This window comes from Antedon mediterranea, chromosome 5, assembly GCF_964355755.1.
Source record: "Antedon mediterranea chromosome 5, ecAntMedi1.1, whole genome shotgun sequence".
Taxonomy (NCBI): domain Eukaryota; kingdom Metazoa; phylum Echinodermata; class Crinoidea; order Comatulida; family Antedonidae; genus Antedon; species Antedon mediterranea.
This window is the reverse complement of record NC_092674.1, coordinates 29,251,055-29,268,184: the sequence shown is the minus strand read 5'-3', so window position 1 is coordinate 29,268,184 and position 17,130 is coordinate 29,251,055. Positions and strand designations below refer to the sequence as shown.

General features: G+C 33.9%; 3 protein-coding genes across 4 annotated transcripts; all 3 read right to left on the bottom strand.

Moving 5' to 3' along the window:
* Positions 1-237: 237 nt before the first annotated feature.
* LOC140050311 (uncharacterized) lies at positions 238-10,415 on the bottom strand. Of its 2 annotated transcripts, none has more exons than XM_072095439.1 (23): positions 10,401-10,415; positions 7,936-8,238; positions 7,661-7,737; positions 7,063-7,293; positions 6,734-6,800; positions 6,381-6,490; positions 6,187-6,277; positions 5,718-6,031; positions 5,518-5,628; positions 5,286-5,400; positions 5,071-5,190; positions 4,728-4,925; positions 3,757-4,452; positions 3,203-3,371; positions 3,000-3,112; positions 2,660-2,818; positions 2,437-2,529; positions 2,126-2,311; positions 1,845-1,978; positions 1,374-1,501; positions 825-1,076; positions 596-694; positions 238-381 (listed from the first exon to the last, which is right to left on the bottom strand). In XM_072095439.1, the coding sequence occupies exons 2-23, from the start codon at positions 8,230-8,232 to the stop codon at positions 290-292; spliced, it is 3,852 nt and encodes a 1,283-aa protein (XP_071951540.1). In that variant the 5' UTR covers positions 8,233-8,238; positions 10,401-10,415; the 3' UTR covers positions 238-289. The 2 variants fall into 2 exon arrangements, with proteins under 2 accessions (XP_071951540.1, XP_071951541.1); XM_072095440.1 differs by having other exon boundaries at positions 2,162-2,311.
* Positions 10,416-12,369: 1,954 nt separating this feature from the next.
* On the bottom strand, positions 12,370-13,783 carry LOC140050308 (uncharacterized). The gene has a single exon (XM_072095437.1). It carries the CDS (start codon positions 13,764-13,766, stop codon positions 12,615-12,617), a length of 1,152 nt encoding a protein of 383 aa, XP_071951538.1. The 5' UTR covers positions 13,767-13,783; the 3' UTR covers positions 12,370-12,614.
* A 284-nt stretch (positions 13,784-14,067) lies between these two features.
* LOC140050309 (trafficking protein particle complex subunit 2-like) lies at positions 14,068-17,000 on the bottom strand. Its single transcript, XM_072095438.1, has 6 exons — positions 16,907-17,000; positions 16,252-16,356; positions 15,890-15,975; positions 15,673-15,734; positions 15,166-15,251; positions 14,068-15,084 (listed from the first exon to the last, which is right to left on the bottom strand). The coding sequence occupies exons 2-6, from the start codon at positions 16,345-16,347 to the stop codon at positions 14,986-14,988; spliced, it is 429 nt and encodes a 142-aa protein (XP_071951539.1). The 5' UTR covers positions 16,348-16,356; positions 16,907-17,000; the 3' UTR covers positions 14,068-14,985.
* Positions 17,001-17,130: the final 130 nt, after the last annotated feature.

Genomic DNA, 17,130 nt, shown 5'->3' with positions numbered 1-17,130 from the left:
GCATAAGATTACGGTTCTAAACTAAATTTGGATCAATTTGATTAATAGACTTTATTGCAAGTTTTCTCATCTATTTTTAACATTTAGTTTAGACTTTTTCTCTTTTCCTCAGAAATGTATATACTGTATGTATAAAATGCTTAGTGTAGAGAAATAAATTTAAACTGCACTTATAAATGTGTTATGTAATATTTATGTGTAAACCATCACCACTAGAACTACTTCCCCTCCCCCCACTCCCTCTTTCACTAAATTTCAGGAAACATTTATAATTGAACGTTCTTGCTTGTCATCGAATCTCCTTCTTCGTTTTTAATTGCATTTCATGTTGTCGACATTGTTTCAGTTTCAATCCCTGGTTTTGAATCAGTGACGCCATTGCTATAATAAACACATTCAAGGACATTAGAAATAGTGTATGACATCTGAATTACCAAATGTAACATTTAACATTGCAACATGAGAAATCAATACTTGATGTACTGATTCATAAAATGTTTGATTTAATTTATTAAATGTTGGCACAACAAAAATTACAGAAATATATAAAACAAAAAAATTCCAGATGTTACTGTATTGTAGTAATTATACATACCTTCATTTCCATCTTTTAAATTCCCACCAATCTTTGATAAACTTTGTAAACGCTCTTCAAGTTTCTTTAATGAATATTGTTGATTTCTTGCCTGCATTTCTGCAATAATTTTCAATCATATATTTAAACATTTATTATATCAAGCATGCAGAAATATTAAAAGATATGTTACTTGTACCACTCAGAAGCAGGTCTAAACCTGTTTTATTACATGCTTTTAGTAGGTTACCTGTATCAGAGTTGGTTATGCTTGTGGATGTTTCATCACTGTCCCAGTAAGCCTTCTCATGGTATCCATCATACTTTCGTTGAGCCCTGCTTTTCCCTGACCTATGATGGAATGTTGTCTGCCTGTTGGGCTGTTGGAGCAGTAGCTTCTCAACAGGGGATAGCTGGGTTGTCCTAGGCTGGCTGTGGACATCTGTTGTTGAATCTACTGGGTGGTGGAATGGTGATGATGCATGTAATGGAGAGCTAAAATCTGAAAAGAAATTCAAATTGAAGTGTAAATGTACTGTAGTTAAAGCTCTGTCTACACTATCAAACTTTATGTGACAAAAAATGTAATGTGCCCATATATGGACATGATGATGTCATATCACTACCATATTTGTCAAACTAGTTTGATAGTCTAGACAGAGCTTTATAATATTTCTATGATGGTGACTGTTACAAGTTAAATGCTTGGTTGACCCTATTAACAATTTTTCACACATTTTTAAAAGAAAATTGCTTATAAAGTTGACTCTGTTGTGAAATATTGATTCGAATATAATACCGGTTAGTCTTTCTGGTGGAGTTGCTGAACGAAGAATAGGTTCATTCTTTGTCTGCTGGTATCTATCAGTTGGCAAGCCTCTTGAGCTTGGCCTGGTATATTTTTCATCAATCGAAGTTGAACTATTACTAAAACATAACAAGTGTATTGGTGAGTTCAAGCAATAAACCTGTTGACATTGTATTTAAATATATTTGTATATATTTTTACACAGAAAGTAGGCAAATCCAATTTGTACTTTTTATTGTAAGCTGATGTAATCCATTTCCTTCGTTTGTTAATTGCCCCATGAGGGATGAATAAAGATATATACATGTACTGATACTGATTGTGAGTTTAAGCCTAATGTTTTCTACTTTGACTAGATTGACTCTAAATGTCTCTTTAGCAAGGTATATAAATGGCAGATTAATCCAAGTTCAGAATGGTGTAATGCTATAAGGTACAGAATTTAAAACTGTTGAACAGTACCTAGCATTATGTTGTGAGTTGCTCTGGTTTGTATTAGGAGGTTCTCTTTGTTGGTTTACCATTCCATTTGACAACATCGTCTTCATCTCGCCAAGCAGCTGTCTCAGTTCACTATTCATGTCGCTATCCACCTTCTAATAAAAATGAAAGAATAATTTATAATGCATTGCACTAGTATACAATATTCTGTTATTGGTTCAGAAAGTATAGTGAAGAAGTAACAGATTTAATCTCACTCTTCCCTGGTCTCATTAAACATAGTTCATGTTAACATGACATACTTTGTCTTTCTTAGAAGAAAAGTCTGATTTTTTTACAACTTTTCTTTCTGGCTTCTTTGATTCTTCCATTCTGGCCGATGTTGGTCTTGATGTTTTAGTCCTAGATTCCTTTACTGGATCTCTCTTAGAAGATTGGCTTAGAGATTTATTTGTTTTTGTAACGGCTTCTAAGGCTTGTTGCAACTCCTAGAAACACAATAATAATCCAAATGTAAGTTAGTAATGAGGAGCCAATGAAAACATGGTTGGAAATAAGTGTCTAATTCATGAAAATACTTCCCAAGGAAAGCTAATTAGGAAAGTAAACATACTTTTATTTCCAGGCTATATCTCAGTTTGGTTCTTGTCATCTCTTGTTCTTGGTTTTCTGCTGCTGTTTTCACGTCAGCATGCAGTGAAGCGGCCTAAAGAAATTCACAGATCTACCATTAATTTGTTATGAAACAACTTTCCAGGAAGATGCTAGATAGAAGAAAGCTGCTCTGTAAAAGCCAAATTACTTTGAAAGCAAGAGGTGAAAATAAGTAAAAGTACCTTGTCTAAGGCTATTTCTAGTTTTGTGACGTACGCTGTCTGCTTGCTGTGTTGGTGCCTTACTTCTTCTAACTCAAGGCCAAGTTTCTCCAGCTCCTCAGCAAGCCTAGAACATCGTAAATGATACTTGTCCTTGGTTGCTTCTGTCGTTTTGTTATCCTGAAATCAATGATATTTAAAAACAAGTTTACAATAATAATAATAGTAGAATAGTATGTGTCAACTTTGAAGTCAGCCTAAATACTGGTTTTTCTAGAAAGTTTAAAATAAAATTTAGAAAATTCAAAGGAATTTGTGAGAACAATTAAGTTTTTGAGTGTTTCAATTTATAAAAGTTTACATTGCGTGCTGCCTCTAGACTTTCCTCTAGCCAATGAACCTTGCTTATCAGAGAGTCGATCTGGGACCTTTTTGATGTCATATCCTGGTGCATGTTTTCAGCCATTTGCATTGCTGTATAAAAGAGAATAGAAGAATGGAGTTTACAAAGATAGATTACAAGACTGCTTTTAACAATCAGTGTCAATAAGAAAACGCACTTGCCTTTTGCATCTGCGGACTTGCTTGCTGTGAGGGCGCTATGAACAGCATTGAGCTCATTATCTAAAGCAACAATCTTAGCTCTGTACCTCTGCTTGTCTTCGTTGATTCTTTTACTTATAACTTTAATTTCTGACTTCTGTCTATCAGTTTCCTCGGTCAAAGAAGCAACCTGATTGGATGATAAATATTCACTATTTTACTGATTCAATATTATGCTGTATGTAGTCTAGGTTATAGACAAAGTTTTGACTCAATATTAGTAAAAAGATAAAAAATTTGGCACATATGGCGTTTCATACATGAACTGATACTGATATGAAGCTCATACATTGAGCTTGTTTGGACAAAAATTAAAAAGCCGACAGGTGGACTAACATGAAAAAGACAATAACTACAGACTTGGGCATTGCCGCAAGTCTAGGCTGTATGGTGTGACAGGTACTTTAAGCATTTTTCAAAACATATGGAAGTGAACAAAGCATATGGTGCACATAATGTGAGCACACAGGGAGGAAATACACAAATAGTATTTCCAATTTAGTAAATGTTATTACCTCATATCTGGATTCTTTTAACTCAATAAACATTTTTTCCTTCTCTTTTAGTGCATCATCATTTTCTTTATTTTTCTCTTCTAATGTCAATTTCAAATCTTCATTCTCATTGTTAAGCAAACCCAGTTTTTTATCACTTGCTTTCAACCTTTTTCTAAAATCTTCATTTGTCCTTTTTAACTCCTGATTACTAAAATTCTTTTCCTCTAACAACTTTATGAGTTGTTCCTTCTCTTCCTGTACATCATTTGTTTTTTTACTGTTCATCTCTACCCACTGTGACAAGTTTTCATTCTGTTTTCGAAAATCTTCAAAGTGCTTCTCTCCTTCCTTCATCTGGATGTTCATTTGATCATTTAGTGTTTTTAACTTGCTCACTTCTTCATTCCTTTCTTTCAAGAGATTAAAGTAATGATCACGCTCTTGTTTCAAGATCTCAAAGTCTTGTTCTTTTTCTTCAAGATTGCGTCTAAACTGTTCACTTTCCACGTTGCATTTTGTAAGTTCTGTTTGAGCCTCAGCTAAGCCTGCCTCTGTCCGAGTTCTATGCTCTAGAAGGTTATCCAAGGTAGTCTTCTGTTGCTCTTTTTCCTCGGTTTGTCTCTGGTACATCTGCAATAAATCTTGGTATTTTGTAATTAAGTCGCTGGCTTGGTCTTGTGCTGACTGCTGTAAATCTTTCTCTAAAGAATTCACCTATAATGCACAAAATCAAAATTACAGAGAGCTTGAAAAAGAATTATAAAAAAAAATACTATCATATAAAAATACTTATAATTTTGACATGCATGCATTAAATAAACAAAAAAGTTTTATATACTACTCTTGTGTCAGGCTTCAGTAGTGGTCCTATTTTTGGCCATGAGGACAATTTTGGTATTGTGACAGGATTTGAACACAGGATTCTAAGCAAGTATGTTAACCACCAACCTGCAATGCCATATTCTATTTATTGTATACTCTATACAAACCTTTTCCATTAGATCTTTCTTAGACTCCTCCCTTATACTTTCAATATTTCGATGCAAGTCAGCAATCTCTATCAGTTTATTCTCCAGCTGTGCCTGGATGTCTTCACATCGTTTGTTATTCTCTTCTTCCATTGTCCACAATCTGTTGTTCTGTTCTCTGCCAGAAGAAATCTCCTCTTCAGCTCGATAAAGAGCATCCTGTAGAGAAGAAGATGGAATTTAGCTTTACCAAAGAAGTTATATAATAAACTAGAGTCTGAACTCAAATGTTATCACACAAACAGTGATTCACCATGGAAAGGGACCATGTATTTTGGTGTGCACTTGTATATACTGTTACTACCTTTTGCTTATCAACTTGTTCTGTAAGTTCCAACAATTTTGCTTGAAGACTATTCCGCTCGTCTTCCAAACTTTTTACTTGATTTCGATATCGTTCAGTCTCAGCGCTTAAATTGTTATTCTGCGAAATAAAAAAAGTTTTTTTTTACTGGAATAGGACACATTTTCACAGAACTCAAAGAAATTTGTAATGATTGAAGTATTTTCTTAACATACCCTCTGAGACCAACTGGACAACAGATCTTGGTCACTTTTCTTAACTTGTGTTAACTGTTGTTCTAAAGTCTTTACAGTTTGTTCTCTCTGGTCCAGTTTCTCCTGCATCATTTCTCTGAAAACCAAACGTAAAGAAAATACTATAAATTAAAAATACATATCTAACAACATCACCATATTCCAACCAATGAATGTGCCATATATCAAAATATTTCCAATATTTTCAACTTACTGTAACTGAGTCAGCTGGGATTGGAGACTAAGCGATTGTTTTCTTGCATTCATTGCTCTCTCGGTGGCAGCATTCATTTGCTTTTCATGTTCTTCTGATAACTGGTTGATTCTAACAAAAAATGTATGCATTTAAAGGTAAAATTAAGGTAGAATTAAGTAAATGAGGTAAAATTATAATTCAAAATAAACTAAACTTACTTGTTCCTGGATTCTGTTTGTATAGTTTGTAGCTGTGTTTCATAGGTTTCACGTTCATTATTAAACTTTGCTGTTCGTTCTTCTAATGTCTCTCGTAACTCTTTAATCTCTTTCTGTGAATTTTCAAACAGCATCTGAAGAATAGTAGAAATATTACAGACATCGTTTTCATCTAGGATGTCTTTTGTGAGAATTTCTTTGCCTCTGCGGTCGTTTTCTGCTTGTGCTTGATGTCTAATCTGGCCTATGACAGCGTTAGATGTTGTCAGACTGCTCTGTAGTACCTCCACCTTGGAGGTTGACTCACGGCAGGCCTACCAATAAATTAAATTTATCAATGATTTGGCTTAACTTTCATAAACAAAAAATATTTTGACACACATGGCATGTCATACCTACTGGACATTTGAGCTAAAATCTAGATGGGAAATTAATCAAGTCAAAACAGTAGCTGATGGTTTAGACCAACCTGGTCATTTTTCTTAGCATTTTCTTCAGCCTCTTTTAACGATTCTTGTAGTTTCTTGATCATCTTTCCTTGCTCATCAGCTTCTGTTTTTCTAAAAAATAAGTAAAATTTAAGTGATTTTACTTTAATAAATAATAGGAGAGATGTTCATTCTTTGTATGAATATTTTGTTTTTGATTTGAGCACAAACAAACCTCATGTCAAGAAGTGAATCTCTGCCAACGACAGTTTCAGTTAATTTAGTCTGCAAATCCTCAATAGCTTGCCGGAAATTTGATTTTTGTTGCTCAGACACCTCTGTAAGCTACATTATGATGAAAGAAAGCAAAGTAATTTATCTTATTATGTAACATGGTGTTAAAGCTTGTATAGCTTGGATGCTGGGTTCAAATCCTGTCAGATGCCAGGATTTTTGTTTTTATGACCGAACAACTTCACTATAAATACTTGTAATAAGACTGTTCATCTTGTGTATATTTGTTGTTTGTTTGTCTTTGTGATTATCTTATCATCGAATACTGAATTATAAACATTTTCTTAGCCTTACCTCTTTAAGTTTGTTAGTAAGTCGATCAATATGTAGTTGAGAATGATGTAACTTTTGTTCTAGGACTCTGTTGGAAACAAAAATATACTAAATCTAGTTAAAATGTAACTATAAAGCAATTATAAAAAAGTATAGATAATAACAAATACAGGAAACAAATAAAGACGAGCTTGCTAAGTTATAGGGTCGTAGCTACCAGTACGGTTAGAGGGTTTTAACCTGACCACTTTTTCACAGAGGCATTTGACAACCATGTGGCTTGAACAAAGATTGTTCTCTTTTCTTTCTTGTGGCTATACATCAGTTAGTTAGTAAAAATGAATACTTACTCTTTTTCATGTGATTGATGGAATGGAATAAAAGGTAACATGTTGACATCAACAGCGCTGTGGGTGTTAGGGAATGAGGTCAATGACCTTGACCTTGCTAGACTTCTTGGAATGCTGAGACTCCTGTCTGTACCGTATCCTGCACTTGTGATGGTTCTGGCAGCAGCCTTGCTGGCATCCAGTCTGTTTTGAAGCATTTCGTTCTCTTTTGTTTTTTGCTCAAGTGCACGTCTGTATGGGGATCAAATAAAAAATGAGGATTGGATAAATTATCCTTTTCTGTCAACATCATAAACTAATACAATAATGTCTTTTCCATACTGTCTATTTATTTATTCTTTTTTAATTCAATTATTTTTTTAAGACTCGCGCAACACAAGATGTTTTTTTTTCATCTTCCAGGGCATCTGCCTAGTATTATTTTGTTATTGCACTGTACATACATTATTATTTTTTATGTCAAAGTCTAGAAACTAATGTTATGAAACTTGAATGTATGTCATCAATTATCTAACTGTAAGCACCATTCATCATCACATAACATAGTTACAAACATTTCAGCAGAGACTAATTAGAATCTTTTAAAACAATACGAAACCTTAATTGTAAAACATCAGGTGGTCTGACGGTTGTAGAAGCTACTGGCAGTGATGTATCAGTAAATCTGGAAAAATCCTGTAAAAAAACACGAACATTGACAATTAGTGGAAACATAGTGGAAACATACTGTTAACATTGAAAATAGAGCATTATCAAATTGTGATTGCCTACAATTATAGTAGACATTTATTTACTTTTTTATAGTAGACATCCTTTTACCACAGTGCCATTTGTTGTTTATGGCACTGTGGTAAATGGCTTTGTCATATTTACCGGACTTTCAAAAGAGGCTTTAAGTTTCTCCATCTCAGCAGATTTGATTGTCAGTTCATTCTGAAAGGCTTTCAATGCATCCTCCTGAAGACTAACTTGATCCTTCATCTGCAGAAGTGTATGGCTCACCATCCCCTTAGGCACATGTGAGGCTTTAGCAACAGATGATAGACTTTCATCATTTCTACGCTGTGCATCTATTCCCAGTATTTTAGCTTGTTCCCTTTCCAAGTTACGAATCTGTTCTTCATAATGCTCGCTGGTCAGCTTGCTTGATGGGATTGCAGGACTGGCCATAGTTTACTGTAATTTAAAAAACAAGAGTTCTTTGTTTAATTAATGTTTCAGTCAGTAGTGACAACAAAAAATGAAAGATATGCATAGGAAATCTGTGAATATGTGAGAATGAGAAAAAGTCCTAAGTAACGAACTAGTAAATAATAATAAATAATAATAATAAATAACATTTATAAAGCGCAAGAGACAAAGGTTTCAAAGCGCTGTGTTTTCCAAAATCTGTGCAAGTAGTAGCGTGTGATTATGCTTCTCTGAAGAGATGAGTTTTGAGTTTAGTTTTAAATGTGATTACAGATTTTGATGAGCGTATTTCGAGGGGTAGAGTGTTCCAGAGTTTTGGGGCTGCGACAGCGAAAGCACGATCACCGTAAAACCGAGTTCTGGAACGGGGTCCAGGTTTTAGAAGAAGTCTGCTGGATTAACGAAGCGTAATAATGGTCTACCTAGGTCTATCAACAAGACAAAATCGCATGGATCCAATGTCAGACTATCCGACCAGAATCTGTCACTCTCATTTCAATCACCCATTCATGAAGTGAAGCTCCCCCTATTCTGACCCTGCTTTGCTGATAAATACAGTATGAGTAGGCCTATGCCTGGACTGGAACAATCTTCCTGCTGACTGGACTCATCTGGCCTAGCCTAGCTAGCTTCAAACATAAATATTAGAAGTGTCTCACAGGTCTTTATAATTATGTTTAAAAGAAAGGCATAACTGCATGAATCATTTTAATACAAAAATTATGTAAATCGGACCAGTATTAGCGGAGATATTATAATATTAATGACGCCTTTTGTTGGAGCAAATTCCTTTTATTTTTATTATATATTATACGTGTCCCTTACAGTATAAAAATAACGCATTTTTAGACCATTTATTTACTGTATATGTTTATTTTCATTATTAAATATAACGTCACATGAACTTATTATTATAAATATTTAATTATGTAATACGTAAAGTTCAACAGTCATCATCCAAGGTCACTGTTAAAGGTCACAGGAGGTAATATACTAATAAGAAAGCATATAGACTAAAAAATCTAGATAATTTGCGAATTTTACATTAAATTATTGTGCAATATTATTATTATATCAAAAATTCCAAAATGACTAATATTATTATAATTATTATTTAATCTATTATTAAACATCTCGCATTTCAAGGACAGCACCATCGGCATTAGTAATGTGTTGACCATCAAGTTTACAAACGGCATCTTCCGATCCTCCCTATCGCATCCGAATAAACATTTCAATCCTGTAAATTAAAGTAAAAATAATACAATTGTAACGATAGATTCTTAGAGTGAATACCATGGTGTTGTTATGCTATACATATAAAATATTATTGAATAATTTAGTTGCGAATGAAAATAAAATGTTTATAATTAAAAACTCTTATTATTATTAGGCCTAGGCCTATTCCTTTAAAATTATACTTGACAATTGCTATTATGTATTATTATGATTATAATTTATTATGTAATTATATTATATTTCTTAATTATTATCAGCTGATAGAGATTCTATGACAAATTATGTTTCATTGATATTGTATCGCTAGGCCTAAGTATAGGGCTCATACAACATGGTAGCCAGCGGGGAAAACATTGTTTACCGGGCGTGTAGCCTCTGTAAAATTAACAAGGGCGCCCTCAATACTGAGCCTAGCTCAGCAATATGACAAAGGCAACAAAAAAGTAATGTTTAAAGGCATCTATTATATTTAGCAGTCACAATAATATTATTTATGATTTACCTACCTTTATACTTTAAAACCTGAAGAAGACGAACACATTAACCTAAAAACTTGAAACGATTTCCTTTCTATTCTTAAAAAGCACCGAAATATTTGATGTAAACAAAAAACTTCTACTGGATCAAATCACGCTCTCTGAAAAGCCAATATAGATTGGGAATTTATTTCTCGAGCGTTATTTGGAAGTAATTCGGTCAAATTGCGATATCCTTCCGCACAATACAACAAAAACCAATTGGGTATCTTTCTTAGTCGTGGAACTATTTTCTATCGCGATGTTAGAATCACTGATGAATAGCGCCCCCAAACGGTAATTTAATTAGCTAGCCTAGCCTAGAAAACAGGCCTACATAATTACAGCTGCTCTGACACATAAACCTACATTCGTTAATGATTTTATAATTACCTGTAATACCTCTAGTTATATCTGATAATAAATAAATGACTGAAAAGAAGAGGGAATTTGACTGCCAATCTCTTCTGTTCATGTTCATTGATCTCCAGTTTGTTGTTGTTTACAATGAATGCGCATGCGTAACCCAGATTTGAATGTTCCGCTTTTGTTTAAAAAGCCCTCTATTGTTCTGAAGCTAAATCGATGAAGCGTGCAATCAAGCCACCACGTTTTTTAAACGCTCGAGTATTTTTGTACTAAAATTTCGTTTTTGTTTAACTTTCGAAAATTTGTAAGATGTCTTTTGATTCATCAGCATTTGGTGCAAATAGTGCCGGTAGTGTAGGAGGTGGTGCAGGCGCTGATGCAGAATTACAGGAATTTCTCGCCATGGAAAGCCAGAAAGCTAAATTCCAGGCCCAGATCCATCAGTTTACGGACGTGTGCTGGGATAAATGCGTGGACAAAGCAGGGGCTAAGCTGGACTCTAAGACGGAAACGTGCCTAACTAACTGTGTAGAGCGGTTTATTGACACAACTTTCACAGTCACCCAACGATTTCAACAATTATTAGAACGTCAACAAGCAATGTAGCCCTTCGTACAGAACTACCTACTGTCTGATTTTAATAAAAACAGAAAATGTATTTGTTTGATTTCATCAGCAGACCAAACAAATGTAACAAATGGCATTGCCATTTGATGATTGCATGAACCACAACAATAAGATTTAGGTACCGAGATCGGGAGAGGAGACACCCACACACAGAGTTGAAATTTAACTTACCTGACTGAGCGAATTTATCAACAGAAAGTTGAAAGTACAGTACTTTATTTAGAATCTGGTTCAGAATATTATTAATCGCCGTGGCTAAAGATACGGTACCGTATTCTAACTTCTGTTTACTAAAGGTACGGTAAAATTGCATTACGTCATAACCAGCCAATGGGGTGCTGGTACGTGTGTGACGTCATCGTATAAGGACTTTGGATTTTTTTCATATCGGGAAAACAGTGATCAACCGCATTTTCTTTATGTTTCATTTATCTCTATATTATCGCCGTCGTGTGTGACAAAAACTAAATGTAGCCTACGTCTGTTATTATTATTGAAAAGCCAAAACATGTTGATTTTAATTCTAGAATACAGAAAACCGTTTCAAAAGAGGCCTAGGCCTACTTACTACGTACTATAACCTCATTTTATGAGTTTGTTTGTGTAGGGAAAGCGATGCCAGGCTGGGGCCAGCTGCATGTGTGCGCTGATTTCTGTGACTCAGACCTGGGGCTACTGTCTAAAAAATCATAGTATTTGAGGGCCCCTTTATTGTCCGCATTTGCTTGTTGTTTATGGTCACCATTGTAAACAAAGTTTAATAAAAAATATAGGCCTATAGGCCATTTGGAATAAAAATAAAACCCTCCGATCAGCGCGCACACACACATCCATGCAGCCTGGCGCCGCCGACAGGAATTGTCTACATATCATGCAACAGACGCGATGATATGAAAAAAAAACAAAAGTCCTTATACGATGACGTCACACACGTACCAGCACCCCATTGGCTGATTATGACGTAATGCAATTTTACCGTACCTTTAGTAAACAGAAGTTAGAATACGGTACCGTATCTTTAGCCACAGCGATTATTAATTGTGCAGTGTAGCTCCAGTAAAACACTATCTATCTAACAGTTAATGGTTGCAGTGATGATTTATTGATATATGCATACGAAAACAAGGCTGCTTATTCCTAACAAGGCATAATACCGATTTAAAGCAAACTAAATGCTATACAGTATTGAAATAATTATTATTAATAAGCAAATAAAAACAAATTCATTAAAAAAGTAGTGATTCTTTGTTTTTTAAATTCCATTTGAATATACTGTACATGTTTGTGGTTGTTTTCTTTTCAGCATAAATAATTGTATATTAGGACGACTTTTAGTACCTGTACATTACACGTCAACTTTGTGGTGCAAGTAATGAAAACACATTTTGTTTGAAAATAACTATATTTTAATATATTTTCTTTTTAAAGTATTTTTACCATCGAAATATTTGGTTATCCTGAAGTAGATTTTCAAAGCAGTCCAATATGACCAGTGTGTCGCGAATCAATGGATTTGTTACGTTTTTAAGAACAACAAGTCGGATGTCTTCCATTGTAGTCCAACCTGAAAATGTCAACAAAACTATGATTTAGTTTTAGAAATACTGAATGCTAAAAAGTATAGGGAATCGGAGGAAAGAGTATTTTAAAACTGTGAATCCTTTTTAAAGTCAAAGAAACTACCACATTTATCTCGTTCTTTGGATTTAATTTGACCGGTAGTATTTTCATCAACCAAATTAGTATGCTCATTACTTTGAACGTCAAAAAAGTACCGAAGTAAAAGTAACCTTGTTTCAATGCGTAACTTCGCGCTGTCTCCAAATCAGGGAAAGTCCCGTAATAGTGTATTACGTCATTTACAAAGGTAGGATGATGTGTAGTTCTCCACCCATATCCACGAAGTAGTCTCATGGTGTCAACATACCGAGTTCGAATCGCATCATTTGTCGTGTACCTTGGTAAAATTCTCAACATACTTTCAATGTTTCTAAGGTTGTGTCCATACGAAAAACGTTCACTTTGGAAGATACAAGCTAAAATCTGTCGTTCTAGTTGAAACGCAATTTCACCAACTAAAAGACAGTTATTGAGAACTGGGTAAATATATTTAAACAGTTTGAATTGTCGTCTGAACGTTAACGCTTGATGTTCTTGAATGGCGGGCCTCTGATCGTCTGCATTTTTATTTCTTTGGTTGAGCAAAGCGCGCCAAGTTCGACCACGAATAATAGCATTTCGTTGGAGTTGATTAACTCTTTTATTAAACGATTCTTTAACTCCTTTAAAATCTTCCAAATCGTCTTCAAATTTTGCTAGTCTTTTCTTTAAATCTGTTAAAGTGTAATCACAATCAAACATATAATCTTTATCTTCATGTTGAATGGTAACATTTGTTGTTAATTCTTCCTCCTTGTGACGTAAGACCGGACGTAGGTACAGGTCGTCATCGTCAGTGCGTATTTCACGGAAATTCCTCCCTGATCGTTTTGTCGACATAAGTTTTGGATTAAATTCTATAAAATCATCAACAGTTACATTCTGTTTTGAAGATATAGAACGTCGGCAATACGTTTCCTCTAATTTGCGATGGTCACCCAAGAGCTTTTTCAAATTATTATTCAGTTTAACAGCATTTTTCGTTGCTTCTGACAACATACGAGTAACTGTACTATTGTCAGTTGTCGTCTCAAAAGTTGAATCCAAATCGGACAGATAAAGAGTAGATATGAAAGTGCTTTTGTCTGTTTGGAAAGAAGTCATGTTGTTTTGTTTGCAAAATAAAATTAATAGTGCAGTGACATACGTTTTTGTTTTGTGGGAAACGCGTAATTCTGACCATGGGAACGCTGCGCATACGCGTGCGGCCGCGTAAAGCTAGCTGGTTGGCTCCCCCCCCCCCCCATTTGAACGCAACCTAACTTCGGACCAATCGTTCGCGCGATGCACCATTATTATATGAACTGTGCCCGACGTGTGTGTGATATGTTGGAAAGCTCACTTGCGTTGCGTCTACGTCGTTGAACTGCATCAAGGACGTTTTGAATAACTATGTTTTATGATATTAGTGTTTTATCATATATTTTTATTATTGTTTACCAAACAAAACATTATAACTGAAATAATAATTTAAAAACCCCGGCGTGATGGACTACGAAAATGTGTTTGTTTTAAGTAAACTTTACTAGTTCTAAGCGTTATATTATATAAAACAAACAATTATTGAAATGTAAATAAACAACCAAAATTCTAATTGTTTTAAGTTTAACCCATTACCATATTATTTTATACAATATTGACTAATAGGCCTTATAATTCAGTTACCAAAAAAAAAATTAAGGAAAAAATATATACTGTACAAACAAAAAAACACCAATTTACACCACCACGATGATTCTTCTTAGAAAGGCCAGGATTTTCTGTCTTTTTTAGTTTATATAGCATTCAACTAAAATTCATTCATTTATAGAATTTCATTGCTTGTGTAAATCAGTTTAAAAATTTTCATATATTCAAAATAACAAATTAAAAAAAATTATTTAAATATAGACTAGTACAGTAATACTAAACTTTAAACATTAAAATATACAGTAAAAAAAGAATACCTCGCCCCAGTGATGACATTCATTTATTGAAACTTAATGAAATACTGGATATAGATTTGCCTGTTAATGATAACTATTACTATTATTTTTAAATCAATTAATGTTTGTTCAGATCTATCAAACTTTATGTGGCCACAAATTGTGTATCACTACCATATTTGGGTACATCACACTTTATTGTCAAACTAGTTTGATAGTGTAGACAGAGCCTTAAGCCTTGCCTTTCAAAACGGTCAGTTTAAAATGATTATCATTCAATATTCAGGCCAAATTAAGTAGTACACAATAATAATAATACATTTAAATAAGCATACAAAACAACATAGAATATTATATAATATATATCTCTCGGTGGGTTAGATTGCGATCGCTGATTGTCAGCTGGTGAGGAACTTTTTGGCCAAATATTGCGATTTCTTCTCAAAAGCTGATGATTTTATTGGCGACCCAGGATCATGAAATGGGTTCATAGAATACTGAAAAGAAAAAAAAAATTTTGTATAGAAAGATGAAAAATATTCATATTTATAAAATATTGTACTATAAATTTTGTTTACCTTTATAAAAATCTCATAGACTTCAGAAAAGAAATTCTTAATTCCATCTTCATTTTTTACGTCATGTAACATCAGAAAGCGGATGCCTGGAGGAAACAAACACAGTTTGTTACGATTAAAACACTTCAAAACTCGAAAAGAAGTGCCAACCACTTGGCTTGCAGAAGTAATCTTGAAAAGAAGCCCACCTAAGAGTCCTAAAAAGAAGAGGCCCAAAGCTTCTTTTCGAGGTTTGACAGTATAATAATTCAAGACAAAGGTGCCTTCTGTATAGACTAGTATGCACAACACAGTTATAATAAGTAAACAGCAATAATTGACTTGCCCGATGACGTCAGGCAGGCCTGATTACCTTTCCTTTTGTGTATCTTTTTTTTTTATTATTCAAGGTTTTTGATGTTGTGTATCGTGTGTTTCTTGCATTTTTTATTTAAGATGTTTGATGTTTGTTTTGTACTGTCAGGCGCTTGGTAAAAAGCGCCATATAAATGAAATTAAAAAAATTACCTCCAGCTGTGACAAAAGCAGAGACAAACCATTCATTAAATTTATCAACAATTTTTAAATACCTGAAAAGAATAAAAACAAGAATACATTTTAAATTGTTGCTCGCGATTGGACATCCACATATAAGAATTATGAAAAACAATTTTCATTAACAATTAATAAAAGCATTTCATTCATTCATTACTTTTAAGATTAACTTTATTTTTGTTGTATTTACATATTATTTGTATTCCACATTTGTTCATCAACAAGGTCAAGGGCAGCATGGGCGATGAATTGGTTCAAGTGTCTGTGGTCATCTTTCTACAAAAAAAAAGAAGATATATTGTATAAATAAGTTAAAACAAAATTAAGTAAGTATAGCTGGAAATAAGTCTATTTAAACTCTTATGGTTTCCATAAATTGGTTGAATTGTCTTGATAACTGACAGGGCTAAAATTAAAAAGGTTTTACTGGTTATGTATGTGCTTGTGACACATTCAATAAATTAACATGTGTGAGTGTGAGATATCAAAATATTTCTCTGTATCAAAACATGTATAGAAGTAGTTCTAGTATGGTATGAGAAATGCTTGCACCTTAATATCACCTCCTTTGGCCTGTGAACTAAAATCTAATTCAAACACAGGGTTGTCTTGATGCCCAACAATCACAAAGTAGTAGTTACCGGCCATTATAACAATCTGGAAAAACAATATTTGTTAGTATTGATTATCGATTACCAATCATTAGGCCTAAATGTAGATTATATTTAAATATCTAACTAGCTAGAATTGCAGGATCCAATTGTAGTACAGGTGTAGTGTATATATTAATATATTATTTTATTTAATTTCTAGCTACGCCCTAATATAATAATAATTGAAGTACAAAAAAAATATCAAAATATTAATTATCTACACCATAGGCTTAGCTAGGCTATTTGGTAACTTTGATCATAGAATATTTCATATCTCTATGCTTTGAAATTCTTGTTTAGTAAAACAGGGGCGAAGTGACCTCTTCCAAATTCAAAACACATCCCCTGATCCCCACTGGAGAATACCGGTTCCTATCGTACCTTTACTAACTAGTCTAAGGCTAGCCTACTACACGTCGCCCTCTTTAGTTTCTAGCTTAAAACTGGCCTAAAGTAGCCTAAAAATAATAATAAATTAAATAGGTTAGACCTGGCATTAAACTAAATAATATAATTGAAACAAAGCTATTGCGCAACGAATTATTTGTAGCTACCTAGGCCTAGTAAGCGAGATCCTAAATTTCTCCAAGAAGGCAGAAACGAATCGTTTTGGCAGGCAAAGTACGAAAAGAAAAGATGAATTGATCCTTTTTCGATGACCTGTCTCCAGGTCACAAATTCTGACCAATCAGGATTAATAATTTATTCCGCGCCATCATTATTTGCTCATTGATGTACTCCGCTAAATAATGAAGTTCTAAACTATAATACATGGTTT